A 13,107-nucleotide genomic window follows, 5' to 3' on the forward strand; every position below is an offset into this window, starting at 1 on the left:
AAGGGACCAGGGACACTTTGCCCCCCTTGCGGCGCCCCGACCCCCTCCGTGTCCCTTTGTCACTTTGTCCCCCCCCAGCCCCGCCCTGCTCCGCACCCCCCCTTCCAACCCACCCCCAAAACCCCCCTTTTTCACCCCAAAACCCCTTTCCTTTTCCATTTTATCCCTCGATTTTTCCACCCATCCCTTTTTATCCCCCCCCACCCTTTTTTTTTTTTTTTTTTTTTTTTTTTTTTTCCCCTTTTTCCCTGCTCCAAACCCAAAATAGCTGCGGGCTGTGACGTCACCGGGCGGGGCCCTCACCCGCACGGGCTCTCGACCAATCGGAGGGCTGGGCGATGATGTCATGGGGGGGGGGCGCTGGGGACCCCCCGCCCGGGATGTTCCAAAGCCGCGTTAAAGGAGCCGGGAGAGCGCCGGGAGCAGCGCGACCACCGCCGTGGGGTGAGTCCCGGAGCCCCCGCTGCCGTTCTGGGGGCGTTTTCGGGGAATTTGGGGTGGATTTCGGATGGATTTGGGGTGGTGGGGGCGGGCGGCGTTGAGGTACGATTTTTTTTTTTTTTTCCTTTTTTTTTTTTTTTTTTTGGGAGGGGGTGGGTAAAGGTTTTGGGGAGGGGGGGGGATGGTCACCGCCGTGGTGTCCCCATCCCTTTTTGGGGTGCTGGTCCCGCTCTTCCCGGGGCGTTTTCCAGCCGTCTGGAATTCCTTATCCCGTTCCTTTTGGAGATCTACCCCCCCCCTCATCCTCATCCTCATCCTCATCCTCATCCTCATCCTCATCCTCATCCTCATCCTCATCCTCGGCTGCCGCCCCCAGTTTGGGTTTGGGGTGGGATCAGCGTCCTCAGGGGGGCTCCGCACCCCCAGAATTCCCGAGGGATTCTGCACACACCCCCCCCCCCCCCCAGCATTCCCAGAATTCCCAGAATTTTCCGGGGATCCGCAGAATCCGACACCCCCAGAATCCTTTAGGGGGACCCCCCCTCCCACACACGCACCTCCCCGCTTTCCCAGGATCTTCGGGGACCCCCATTCCTGCGGTGGGGGGGGGATCCCCATTCCAGAATCCCTGAGGGACCCGGACCCCCGAAATCCCGGGATTCTGCACCCTCAAAATCCTCGGGGGACCTGAATCCCCCGAAATCCCAGGATTCTGCACCCTCAGCATCCCTGAGGGACCGGGGACCCCAAAATCCCGGGATTCTGCACCCTCTAAATCCTCGGGGGACCCCAACCCTCCCAAATCCCGGGATTCTGCACCCTCAAAATCCTCGGGGGACCGGAACCCCCCCAAAATCCAGGGATTTTGCACCCTCAAAATCCCCGGGGGACCTGAATCCCCCGAAATCCCAGGATTTTACACCCTCAAAATCCTCGGGGGACCCCAACCCCCCCAAATCCCGGGATTTTGCACCCTCAAAATCCCCGGGGGACCCAAAAACCCCGAAATCCCGGGATTTCTCCACCCCAGCATCCCTGGGGGACCCGAAAACCCCCGAAATCCCGGGATTTCGCCCCCCTCCCCCCAGCATCCTCGGAGTCCCAAATTCCCGGGGCGGACCCCGCCCCCCACCCGCATTCCGGGGATCCCCGCCCCGAATTTTTGGGAGACCCTCACCCTGTTATCCTGGGAGGCTCCTCTTCAGCATTCCCGGGATTTTGCACCCCCCACTCCCCCGGGGACCCCTCGGGGGCTGCGCGGCCCCACCCAGAACCCCCAAAATGTGGGAGCGGAGCCCCCCCCCCCGCCCCCCACCACGAGGGCAGGACCCGAATTCCTGCAGCCGCTGGAATTTTTTTCCCAGGGAAATGGAAAAAGGGACGGGGAGGGAGGGAGGGAGGGAGGGAGGGAGAAGGCGCTGCCATCCCACTTTTCCCCCTCTGGAGCCTCCCAAGCTTCCAGGCAGGGAATGGGGAGACCCCCCCCCCCCCCCACCACCCCAGCCTCTTCCCATTCCCCCATCCATGGCTGGATGATTTTTCCAGGGAAAAAGATGGGAGATGGGAGGGTCCTTCCCTTGGAATTCAGGGTGGGGAAAGGGGTCGCAGCCATGTGGGGGGGCGGATCCCGCGGGATCCCTCTCCCTGCCACGTGTGGCTGGCTGGGAATGGGATCATGTGGCTGGGAACGGAATCGCGTGGTCAGGAATGGGATTGTGCGGCCAGAAATAGGGTGGCGTGGTTTGGAATGGGATTGTGTGCTTGGGAATGGGATTGTGCGGCTGGGAATGGGATAGCGTGGTCGGGAATGGGATCGCGTGGCTGAGAATGGGATCTCGTGGTTGGGAATGGGATCTTGTGGCTGGGAATGGGATCGTGTGGTCAGGAATGGGATCGCGTGGTTTGGAATGGGATTGCATGGCTTGGAATGGGATGGCGTGGTCAGGAATGGGATCGCGTGGTTGGGAATGGGATGGCGTGGTCAGGAATGGGATCGCGTGGTTAGGAATGGATCGTGTGGTCAGGAATGGGATCGCGTGGTTTGGAATGGATCGCGTGGTCAGGAATGGGATCGCGTGGTTGGGAATGGGATTGTGTGGTCAGGAATGGGATTGTGCAGCCAGGAATAGGATTGTGCAGCTGGGAATGGGATCACATGGTCGGGAATGGGATCACCTGGTCGGGAATGGGATCACATAGTCAGAAATGGGATTGTGTGATTGGGAATGGGATCGAGTGGTCAGGAATGGGATCGCTCCCATTGGGAATGGGATTGTGCAGCCAGGAATGGGATTGTGCAGCCGGGAATGGGATCACATGGTCAGGAATGGGATCACCTGGTCAGGATTGGGATCGACTGGTCGGGATTGGGATCGCCTGGTCGGGATTGGGATCGCCTGGTCGGGACTGGGATCATTCCCTCCACGCTGGGATTTTGGGGTGACAGCAGCAGGTCCCTGACAGCGCGCTCCCATTGGGAATGGGGCAGGGAGGGAATTCCCTCCTCCAAACCCCTGGAAAATCATCCTCATCCAGGCAGGAGCCGGGCTGGACCACTCCCCTCCCATCCCGCCGTATCCATAGGGACAGAGCCCGTTTTCCACCCGTTCTGGCTCTGGTGGGCGATCCCCACGTTTCATCCCGTGGGAACGCCACGTGAGGTCTGGGGGACGGGCACGGAATGCCAGTGGATCCCAGGGAAAAGCAGGATTTGGGGTGGGAATGCCGGCAGAGGGGAGGCAGGAGCCAGGGAATCGCTTCCAGCCGGGTTATCCATGGATAACCGGAATCCAGGAATCCATCCATCCCATTATCCCCACCCGACCCCCACCAGCCCCGCCTGGAAAAGCGGATGGTGATCTCAGCTGGATATTCCCACATTTTCTCCCTGTTCCCACCCTCCAGCACCCCCTGGAAGCTGCGGCCGAGTTATTTTTGGGATTCCCGGGGCAGATCCCAGCAGGACTGGGGGGATGAGGGCTGGGATTTCTCGGGATGGGTGGGGCGTGGCGCAGCCCGGGAATGTTCATTCCCTCGGGAGCTGTGGGGATTTAAGGATCCCTGTTTGAAAGGATGGGTTTGGGGATCAAAATCTGGGAATAATCCCCAAATCCCACCTCCTTCCGTGCTTTGGTGCAGCTGGGAAGGGCGTTTCCACATTTCCACACCCAAAAACCCTGGGAATGGGGAACAGCCCGGATTATCCCGGTTTTCACAATACCCAATTCCCCTTCCAAGCCCCACGGGTGGGTGTGGCTCCTGGGGATGCTCCCACGTCCATGGAGACCCCGGGAATTATTCCCGTGGGATGGGGGAGAGGATCCTGGAGCATCAGGAAGGGGGAGCTGAGGACTGGGAATGTCGGGACACGAGTGGGGGAAACTGGATTGGGAATTTGGGAGGGGTCCAGGTGTGTCCAGGTGTGTCCGTGTGTGTCTCCCGGCACGTGTCCCCACACGTGTGGGTTGGGAATGTGGAGCTGGGAAGGGCTGCGTGTGCCAGGAACATCCCATGGGATGTGTCCGTCATCCCGATGTGTGCCCATCCTGTCCCATCCCATCCCATTATCCCATCCCATCCCATTATCCCATCCCATCCCATTATCCCATCCCATTATCCCATCCCTCCAGTGTGTTCCCATCCCTTTATCCCGTTCCATCCCAAATTATCCCATCCCAAATCATCCCATCCCATCCCATCCCATCCCATCCCATCCCATCCCATCCCATCCCATCCCATTATCCCATCCCATTATTCCAGTGTGTTCTCATCCCTTTATCCCATCCCATCCCCTCCATCCTGTCCCGTCCCATCCCAAATCATCCCATCCCATCCCATCCCATCCCATCCCATCCCTTCCCATCCCATTGTCCCGTCCCATCCCAAATCATCCCGTCCATTATCCCAGTGCATTCCCATCCCATTGTCCCATCCCATCCCTATATCCCATTATTCCCTATATCTCATTATCCCATCCCATTATCCCTATATCCCATCAGCCCAGTGTGTTCCCATCATCCCATTCCCAAGACCCTGCCACTGACCCCATCCCTTCCTTCCCTCCACAGGCCCCAGGATCGCTCTTCCAGCAGAATTCCAAGGATTTCCTCGCCATGACTCTGGCCGGTACGCCACCCCAAACCCCCCACCCCATCCCGGGGTTTCCCGGACTCATCCCAGCCCTGGAATGCTCCCGGCATCCCGATGGTGACAAAGCGGGATCGACAGCCCGGGATAATCCCGAGTCCTTCCCGAGTTTTCCATTTGCACGTCCGGATCCTCAGCTCATCCTGAATTTGGAATTCCCCCATCCCTCTGATCCCGATCCCATCCCTTCCCTGGAATGTGGAATTCCCCCATCCCTCTGATCCCGATCCCATCCCTTCCCTGGAATGTGGAATTCCCCCATCCCTCTGATCCTGATCCCAATCATTTCCTGGAAGTTGGAATTCCCCCATCCCTCTGATCCCGATCCCATCCCTTTCCTGGAATGTGGAATTCCCACATTCCTCTGACCCCAATCCCAAACTTTTCCTGGAACATGGAGCCCCCTCATCCCTCTGACCCCAATCCCAAACTTTTCCTGTCACATGGAAGTCCCCCACATCCCTCTGACCCCAATCCCAAACTTTTCCTGGAACATGGAAGTCCCCCACATCCCTCTGACCCCAATCCCACCCCCTTCCCTGGCCCTTGGAAATCCCTCCATCCCTTTTTCCCCCATGCCATCCCCTTCCCTGGCCCTCGGAGCCCCTCTGATCCCGATCCCGACGTCTCTTCCCAGCCTACAAGGAGAAGATGAAGGAGCTGCCCCTCGTCTCCCTCTTCTGCTCCTGTTTCCTGTCGGATCCCCTCAACAAGCCGAACTACGCCTACGAAGGTGGGACCCCCTTCCCAATCCCACCCCAGCCCCGGGAATTCCGGGATCTCTGGGGGGGGCTTCAACCCCTCCTCGGCACGAGCGCGGTCGCCCTTGAACGGAGCGCGGCGGCGGCTCCGGAGTTTTCTGGGAATTCAGCAGGAGGCTGGGTCGGGATCTGGAGGGGCTTGGGCAGGCACAGCCCCCTCAGATCTCCCAGATATTCCCAGCTCGGCCCCATGGATGGGTTGGGATACAGAGGAGCTCTGGGAGCTCTTCATTCCCTCCTCCTGGAGCGTGGGCTCCCTATTTTTCGGCCTGATCCAGGTCTGGAGGCCATGGAAAAGGATTCCTGGCACGAGGGGGATCTGCACCGGAAAAGGGATCATGGTCCCATTCCTAATTCCTAAAGCAGGGACATATTCCCAACCCCTTGGCTCTCCCAAATATTCCCAACCCGACCCCATGGATGGGTTGGGATCCAGGGAGGCTCCAGGAGCCCTTTATCCCTTCATCCCGTATCCCTATTTTTCAGCTCCAGGTGATTCATCCCAATCCATGTCCAGAGGCCATGGAAGAGCCCTTGGGGGCTCCTCCAGGTTATCCAGGGGCATCTACGCTGGAAAAGGGATCACGGTCCCATTCCCAATTCCCAAAGCAAGGAGAGATGGAGAGACAGGGACAATCCCAACCCCTCAGCTCTCCCAAATATCCCCAGCTCGGCCCCATCCATGGGAATCCCAAAACTTCTACCCCACGCCCCTCATCCCTGAACCCCAGGGATGCATCTGGGCTAAACCTGGATGAAACTCACGGATACCAGGAAAGGCGGAATCCCACTGCGGGGCGGGGGGGGGGGTGGTTCCACAGGTGCGGAAATCCCGGAATGGGAATTCCCGGCGCTCATTCCGCGCCCTTTCTCCCCCACCCAGACACGGTGGATCTGACCTGGTGCGTGATCTCCGACATGGAAGTGATCGAGCTCAACAAACGGACCTCGGGCCAATCCTTTGAGGTCATCCTGAAGCCTCCATCCTTCGACGGAATTCCGGAATTCAACGCCTCCCTGCCCCGGCGCCGCGACCCTTCCCTGGAGGAGATCCAGAAGAAGCTGGAAGCGGCGGAGGAGAGGAGAAAGGTGGGTGTGGCGCCCAGTGAATTTCCCCCCCCCCGTCCCCCCGCTATTTTTGGGTTGGGAAGAGGCGGCTTTATCCCGGGAATGTCCCCGTGGTGTCCCCCAGTACCAGGAGGCGGAGCTGCTGAAGCACCTGGCGGAAAAGCGGGAACACGAGCGGGAAGTGATCCAGAAGGCCATCGAGGAGAACAACAACTTCATCAAGATGGCCAAGGAGAAGCTGGCGCAGAAGATGGAATCCAACAAGGAGAACCGCGAGGCCCACCTGGCGGCCATGTTGGAGCGCCTCCAGGAGAAGGTGGGTGCCTGGAAAAGGGATTGGGATGAGTTGGGATATTCGGGATGCTGCTGGCTCTCGGGGTGGCACCACCGAAGAGGGGGGGTCGTCCCGCTTCCCTTCCCATCCAAGTGCAGCGTCCCGCTGGGATTGGGGGGGTCCTGCCCGGGCGGATCCGTAGGCTTGGGAGAGGTCGGAGAGTTGGGATCTGGGTCTTGTCCATGGACAAGCGAAGCCCTTCCTTTTCCCGTGTCCCACCAAGATGGGACGCAGAATCCCAGGAATCGTAGAGTCCCGGGATGGCTGGGTTGGAAGGGACCTTTAGGATCATCCAGTTCCACCCCCGGCACCTTTCACTGTCCCAGGTTGCTCCAAGCCCCGTCCAACCTTTCCTCGGACACTTCCAGAGAGCCAGGGGCAGCCACAACTTCTCTGGGAATTCCATCCCAGCCACATCCCTGCCGCTCCCCTTGTGCTTCTCCCACCTCCGGGCTGGCGGATCTTCCCCTGGTCCCTTCCCACGGATCCGGCAGCTCCCCAGCTCCGTGCTGGGAGCCATTCCCACCCTTCCAGCCCTCTTCTCTCTCCCGAATCAGGTCTGTTCCCAACCTCCGCACGGAAAATCCCACCCTCACCACCTCCAGCTCCCTCCAAAACATCCGGAGCCCGCCCAGTGCCCTTCTCCGAACGCCTCCGTTGGGGCAGAGGCGGAGAGCGCCAGATAATGCCGGAAAATCCCAGCTAATCCCAGCTCCATGGGGCTTCCCGGGACGGTTGACGTCTCCCTCGTAGCCAGAGGGCGAGGACAAAGTGTCCCCAGGTGCCACCAGCAGCCCTTAAAGTGACCCCAGGGGAGGAGAGGACGCTGGTGACCCATCCGTGGCATCCCTCGGGATGAACCTCGTGCCTTCAACCCCTCCGGAGCCGCTGTCCGTGGGGATCCCGGAATCCTGGAACCCGGCTAACGCGTGTTCCCCTCCCCTCCTCCTCCTCCTCCTCCTCCTCCTCCTCCCCCTCCTCCTTCCCGATCCCGCAGGACAAACACGCGGAAGAAGTGAGGAAAAACAAGGAGCTCAAGGAAGAAGCCTCCAGGTAAAGAGGCTCTGCTTGGACTGACAGCTCCGGGGAGGTGCCGGAGGCTTCCGCAGCTCCAGGTCGGAATGGTGTGGGAATGGTGGACGTTCCTCTGCTTTCTTTGTTCGTGGATGTGACGAGTTGAGGGGTGAAGCCATCGGAGTCGTCGTCGTCGTCGTTCCGGGGAGGGTGGGGAGGGAAGGGATGAGGGCGGGATTTGGGATGCCCACCCGGGTGGGTCCCGCCCGTCAGCCAGGTCCGGAGGGGACAGCCCAGGGCTGAGGAGGTGATCCCCGGGAGAAATCCCGGGAATACGGAGCGGGTGGGGAGGGAATTGTGGGAAATGTGCGTCGTGTGTGACTTTAATTTGGTGCTGGGCAGGCGGGGCGGGCGGGAATCCCTCCGGAGTCTTCTCCGTCCAATCCCATCCCATCCGTGGGCTGCGGCATCTCTTGGTGTCCCTCCCTCTCTCCCTTGTTCCCGCCTGGATTTGGGATCTCTTCCCAGATCTGGTGGGGTTTTTTTGACCTTCCAGCACCGTTTTGGGAAGGGGGAGAAGTTTTTTTTTGCCCACCACCACCGTGGGAGGTGGTCAGGGAGTGAAATTCCCTTGCTCCAAAGGGTTTTTCCAGCTGTTGGAGACGCCCATGATCCTTCCCAAGGCTGACATTGGAAAGCCCCATGAATTCCCAGAGAAGCTTTTTGTAAGAACCTCCCAAAAAACAATCCCGGTGGGAATTCTTGGATGAAATCCCCCTTTCCAGCTGGAAAACCATCGGCTCCCGGAGATGGAGCAGCAGGAGAAGCCAGGGCGGGGCTTTGGAGACCACGATGGAAGGGAATGAGGGAAAATTTGGGAAAAAGGTGGAGGTGGGATGGAGCCCTGTGGAGAGCAGGGAAAAATATCCACGGGAACCCCTTGGGGACAGCGGTGGCATCTCCTGGTGACACCATGGAGGGTGGAAACCCCCAAAATATTCCAGGAGATGCTTTTTTGGGAGCTGCCATGCCATTCCTGGGGGATCTTTGCCTCCAGGAATTGGGGGGGAGAAGGAAGATTGGATTTTCCAGGGGGGTGGGAATTCCCTGCATTCCCAGTTGCCGGCGGGAAGCGTCCCCAGTGCCGCGGCACCCCAAAATTCCAACCCGGATGTGAACGAAGGGTTTGGCCTCCGCTATGTCTGGATAAGACATTCCGAGCTCCGACCCGGGTCCGGAGGGAATCACGTCTCTTTCCCGGTGCCAGGAGATGCCCACCCTGATCCCGGAGCCCCGGGGAGAACCCTGGGAAGGGGAAAAATGGGACTGGGGTCGGATTGCGGCGCGAGCTGTCCTTTTTTTGTACACAACGGATGTAAATAAAACTGCCTTGGCCTTTCCTTTGGTTTCCATGATCCCTGCGGTGCTTCCCGTGTGGCTTTTTTCGGGATTGGGGCAACCTGGAGTCGGGAAAAGGAGGAAAGGAGGGAATTAGGGTGGGAGGCTGGGCTGTTTTCCCCCCATTCCCCAAAAAGCTGGTGGGATGGGAAGATTTGGGAGTTCCAGACTCATTCCATGAAGTTTTCCCATCCCAGACCTGGAGCAGGGAGTGGGATCCCAATTCCATCCGTGTGCTGGGAGAGGAGGAAACTGGGAAAGAGCTGGATGAGTGGGATCATCCCTCCATGGAATATCCATGGAATAGCTAAGGGCATTGCATCCTTTCCTCAGGGCCAGGAGGAGATCCCGGGAATTCCAGCTCCAGGAGGAAGCAATGGGAAGGTTCCTCTGCCATCATTATTCCACTGGAAAATGGGACCAAAATTTAGGAGCAGCATTCCAGAGGGTCCAAAATGTCCGGTCCTCCTGATCCAATCCTCTCTGATCCAGGATAAGGAGATCCCAGATCCTGGGAATCCCTGAGGATGGGTGATTCCCACGGGTGTGGGACAAATCCAGGGAAAGGGGTTTGGGCTTCCCTGTGGATGTAGCTGGGATTCCCGTGGTATCCAGGTGGGACAGGAAGGGGCTGTATCCAAAGGGACCGGGAAGAGAGGACATGGATCCATCCACACTTCCTGAAAAACCTGGGGTGGTGGGAGGTGCCCCTGTCCATGGAATGGGATGAGCTTAGAGGTCCCCTCCCACCCAAACCATTCCAGGATTCCCGGATCGTCCCGCTCCATGGCCTGAGGAATCCTGAGGAACGAAGATTTGGGGGATAATTTTTCTCCCATTGATGCCTTCTCCTATCCCGGGATGTCCAGCCTTTCCTTGGACATTGCCAGGGATTCTCTGGGAATTCCAGCCCAGCCGGGAATTCCTTCCCAAGATCCCAAAATCCCAGGCTCCCCTTTCCCACTGGAAGCCATTCCCTGGCTCCTGGCCCTCCAGCCCTTCCCCAAATTCCAGCTCTCCTGGAGCCCCTTGGGGATCGGGAAGCGGCTCCAAGGATTCCCTGGATCCTTCCCCGATCCAGCTGCACATTCCCAGCTCTCCCAGCCTGGGATTGGATCCATCCCCATCCCGATTCCTCCTGGTGAAGGAATTTTGGGATCCAGGGGCTTCCCTGGGAATTTGGGAAGACTCCAGGAAGGGTGTCCCTTCCCTTTTCCATCCCCGAATTCCATACAAATCCCTTGGGATGGATCCTGAGTGTCCTTGATCTCAGAATTCCCAACGCCTCCCTCTATCCAAGGTTGCTCCAAGCCCCATCCAAACTTTCCTTGGACACTGCCAGGGATCCAGAGATTCTCTGGGAATTCCAGCCCAGACGGGAATTCCTTCCCAAGATCCCAAAATCCCAGGCTCCCCTTTCCCACTGGAAGCGATTCCCTGGCTCCTGGCCCTCCAGCCCTTCCCCAAATTCCAGCTCTCCTGGAGCCCCTCCTGGGCTGGGGAAGTGGCTCCAAGGATTCCCTGGATCCTTCTGGAATCCAAGATTTGGATAAAGGGAGGAATTTGCACCTGGGATAAAAGCTGTGGGAAAGGAAGGATGGAATGATTCACTCCAGTTTAACCGTGTGGCATTCCCAAGTTTTGGGAATTGCCGAATTTAATAATGTGGGAAATCAGATGGTGGATTAATAACAGTAATGGGATCACTAATTAATTAAGCTGTTGCTTATTGAGTGATTAATTAATCCCTTGGCAGGGTATTGATTATCCAGGAAGGATCACCGAATTTTGGCCGGTGATCCAACGGGAATGTCAGATCCAAGACACCTCCGTGAGAGTCTTGGGAATACCTCGCACCCTTGGAAAACTTCCAAGGGAAACCAAGAGCCAAAAAAACTTTGGTTCATTCTCTCGGAATTATTTATTTGTGGGATGCTCCGAAGGCAACTTGTCCATGGATTTATCCATAAAAAACGACATTCCAGGGAAAACAGAGTCCAGAATATCGGAAGGAATCCACCAGGAGAGCACCAAGAGTGGAATGGTTGGAAGGGATAAATCCGACTTTCCATCCTCAGAAAACATGGAATAGGAAAACAGGTCATTTAATTAAATATTAATTAAATTAAATTAAATATTCGTCATCAAATGCAGGGAGAGTGGAGCCGAGTCCCAGCTTCCAAATCTGGATCCCGGGAAAAGGCAAAGCCAGGGAAAAAGGAGGGCTTCCGGCTGAAACGACCCATGGAAAATTAAAATTAATTATCCAAATTAATGATCCAAATTAATTATTCAAATTAGCTAAATCAATTCTAATTATCCAGAGTAAGGCAGTGAAAAAAAATGGGTTTTAAATCCCGTCTGATCATTCCTGATCCCTTTTTAGGATGGGTGGAAAATCCATCTGGAATTCTTTGCCGGAGAAAGGGTGGGAAAGTGAAAATGGAGGGAGAAATGGAAAAACTTCCCAGGTTTTTTTGGTTTTTTGATTTTTTTTTTTTTTTGTTTTTTTGTTTTGGAATCCTTTCATTTGGAATATTTTTATTCCCAAAGGTGTGGAGCACAATCCTTCCTCGTTTTCCTGTGATTCCATCCCTGGGAACGCACGCTGGATCTCCCGGCTTCCCTCAGAGTCGATTCCATGCATCCCTGCGGTCATGGATCTTTGGGATCTTTGGAAACGGGATGCAAATCCTTGGGAATAAAAGCTGCTCCATCAAATCCCACGTGGAAAATTCCCCCAGGAACGCTTCCATTGCTTCCCTCGGGAAATTCCATTGGATTGGCAGCCACGGAACTCCACATGGATCAGCCTGGAGCTTATTCCCACCATCCAAACAACCGGATTTAGTCTTGGAAATGCCCTTCCCAGGAATCACCTCCACACTTCCAGATCTCTCAGGTGGGAGGACGATGATCAATTCCCATTTGGATTTTCGATTGGATCCATTCTTTTCCCAGAGATCATCTCCACATTCCCAGGAGATGTCCCACATTGGAGGACTCGGATCAATTCCCCGTTGGATCCATTCCCTTCCCAGGAACCACCTCCACATTCCCAGGAGATCTCCCACGTTGGAAGACTGGGATCAATTCCCTGTTGGATCCATTCCCTTCCAGGGAATCACCTCCACATTCCCAGATCTCCCACGTTGGAAGACTCGGATCATATCCCCGTTGGATCCATTCCCTTCCAAGGAATCACCTCCACATTCCCAGGAGAACCCCCCCGTTGCAGGACTCGGATCAGTTCCCCATTGGATCCCGGTTGGATCCATTCTCTTCCAAGGAATCACCTCCACATTCCCAGGAGATCTCCCATGTTGGAAGACTGGGATCAATTCCCCATTGGATCCATTCCTGTCCCAGGAATCACCTCCACATTCCCAGGAGATCTCCCACATTGGAGGACTCGGATCAATTCCCCGTTGGATCCATTCCCTTCCAAGGAATCACCTCCACATTCCCAGGAGATCTCCCGTGTTGCAGGACTCAGATCAATTCCCTGTTGGATCCCAGCTAGATCCATTCCCTTCCAAGGAATCACCTCCACATTCCCAGGAGATCTCCCGTGTTGCAGGACTCAGATCAATTCCCTGTTGGATCCCAGCTAGATCCATTCCCTTCCAAGGAATAGTCTCCACATTCCCAGGAGATCTCCCATGTTGGAGGACGAGCATCGATTTTCGATTGGATCCATTCCCTTCCAAGGAATCACCTCCACATTTCCAGGAGATCTCCCATGTTGGAAGACTGGGATCAATTCCCCATTGGATCCATTCCTGTCCCAGGAATCACCTCCACATTCCCAGGAGATGTCCCACATTGGAGGACTCGGATCAATTCCCCGTTGGATCCGGCTTGGATCCATTCTCTTCCAAGGAATCACCTCCACATTCCCAGGAGATCTCCCATGTTGGAGGACTCGGATCAATTCCCCATTGG

At 56.7% G+C, this 13,107-nt stretch overlaps 1 protein-coding gene across 2 annotated transcripts; it reads left to right on the forward strand.

The window, feature by feature from the left end:
- The first annotated feature begins 341 nt into the window (after nucleotides 1–341).
- Nucleotides 342–9,164, forward strand: STMN4 (stathmin 4). Of its 2 annotated transcripts, none has more exons than XM_068183086.1 (6): nucleotides 342–445; nucleotides 4,511–4,566; nucleotides 5,225–5,320; nucleotides 6,232–6,437; nucleotides 6,541–6,732; nucleotides 7,308–7,720. In XM_068183086.1, the coding sequence occupies exons 1-6, from the start codon at nucleotides 342–344 to the stop codon at nucleotides 7,434–7,436; spliced, it is 783 nt and encodes a 260-aa protein (XP_068039187.1). In that variant the 3' UTR covers nucleotides 7,437–7,720. The 2 variants fall into 2 exon arrangements, with proteins under 2 accessions (XP_068039187.1, XP_068039188.1); XM_068183087.1 differs by lacking the exon at nucleotides 7,308–7,720 and adding an exon at nucleotides 7,748–9,164 and having other exon boundaries at nucleotides 343–445.
- The last annotated feature ends 3,943 nt before the right edge of the window (nucleotides 9,165–13,107 follow it).

This window comes from Anomalospiza imberbis, chromosome 3 (assembly GCF_031753505.1).
Source record: "Anomalospiza imberbis isolate Cuckoo-Finch-1a 21T00152 chromosome 3, ASM3175350v1, whole genome shotgun sequence".
NCBI lineage: Eukaryota > Metazoa > Chordata > Aves > Passeriformes > Viduidae > Anomalospiza > Anomalospiza imberbis.

What these genes read in the sequence shown, in the direction of transcription:
- STMN4 (XM_068183086.1), top strand. Translation starts at nt 342, where the DNA reads ATGTCATGGGGGGGGGGCGCTGGGGACCCCCCGCCCGGGATGTTCCAA. An exon ending in GCGCGACCACCGCCGTGGGG is followed by an intron (nt 446 to 4,510) that starts TGAGTCCCGGAG and finishes CCCTCCACAGGC; the next exon opens with CCCAGGATCGCTCTTCCAGC. An exon ending in CCTCGCCATGACTCTGGCCG is followed by an intron (nt 4,567 to 5,224) that starts GTACGCCACCCC and finishes GTCTCTTCCCAG; the next exon opens with CCTACAAGGAGAAGATGAAG.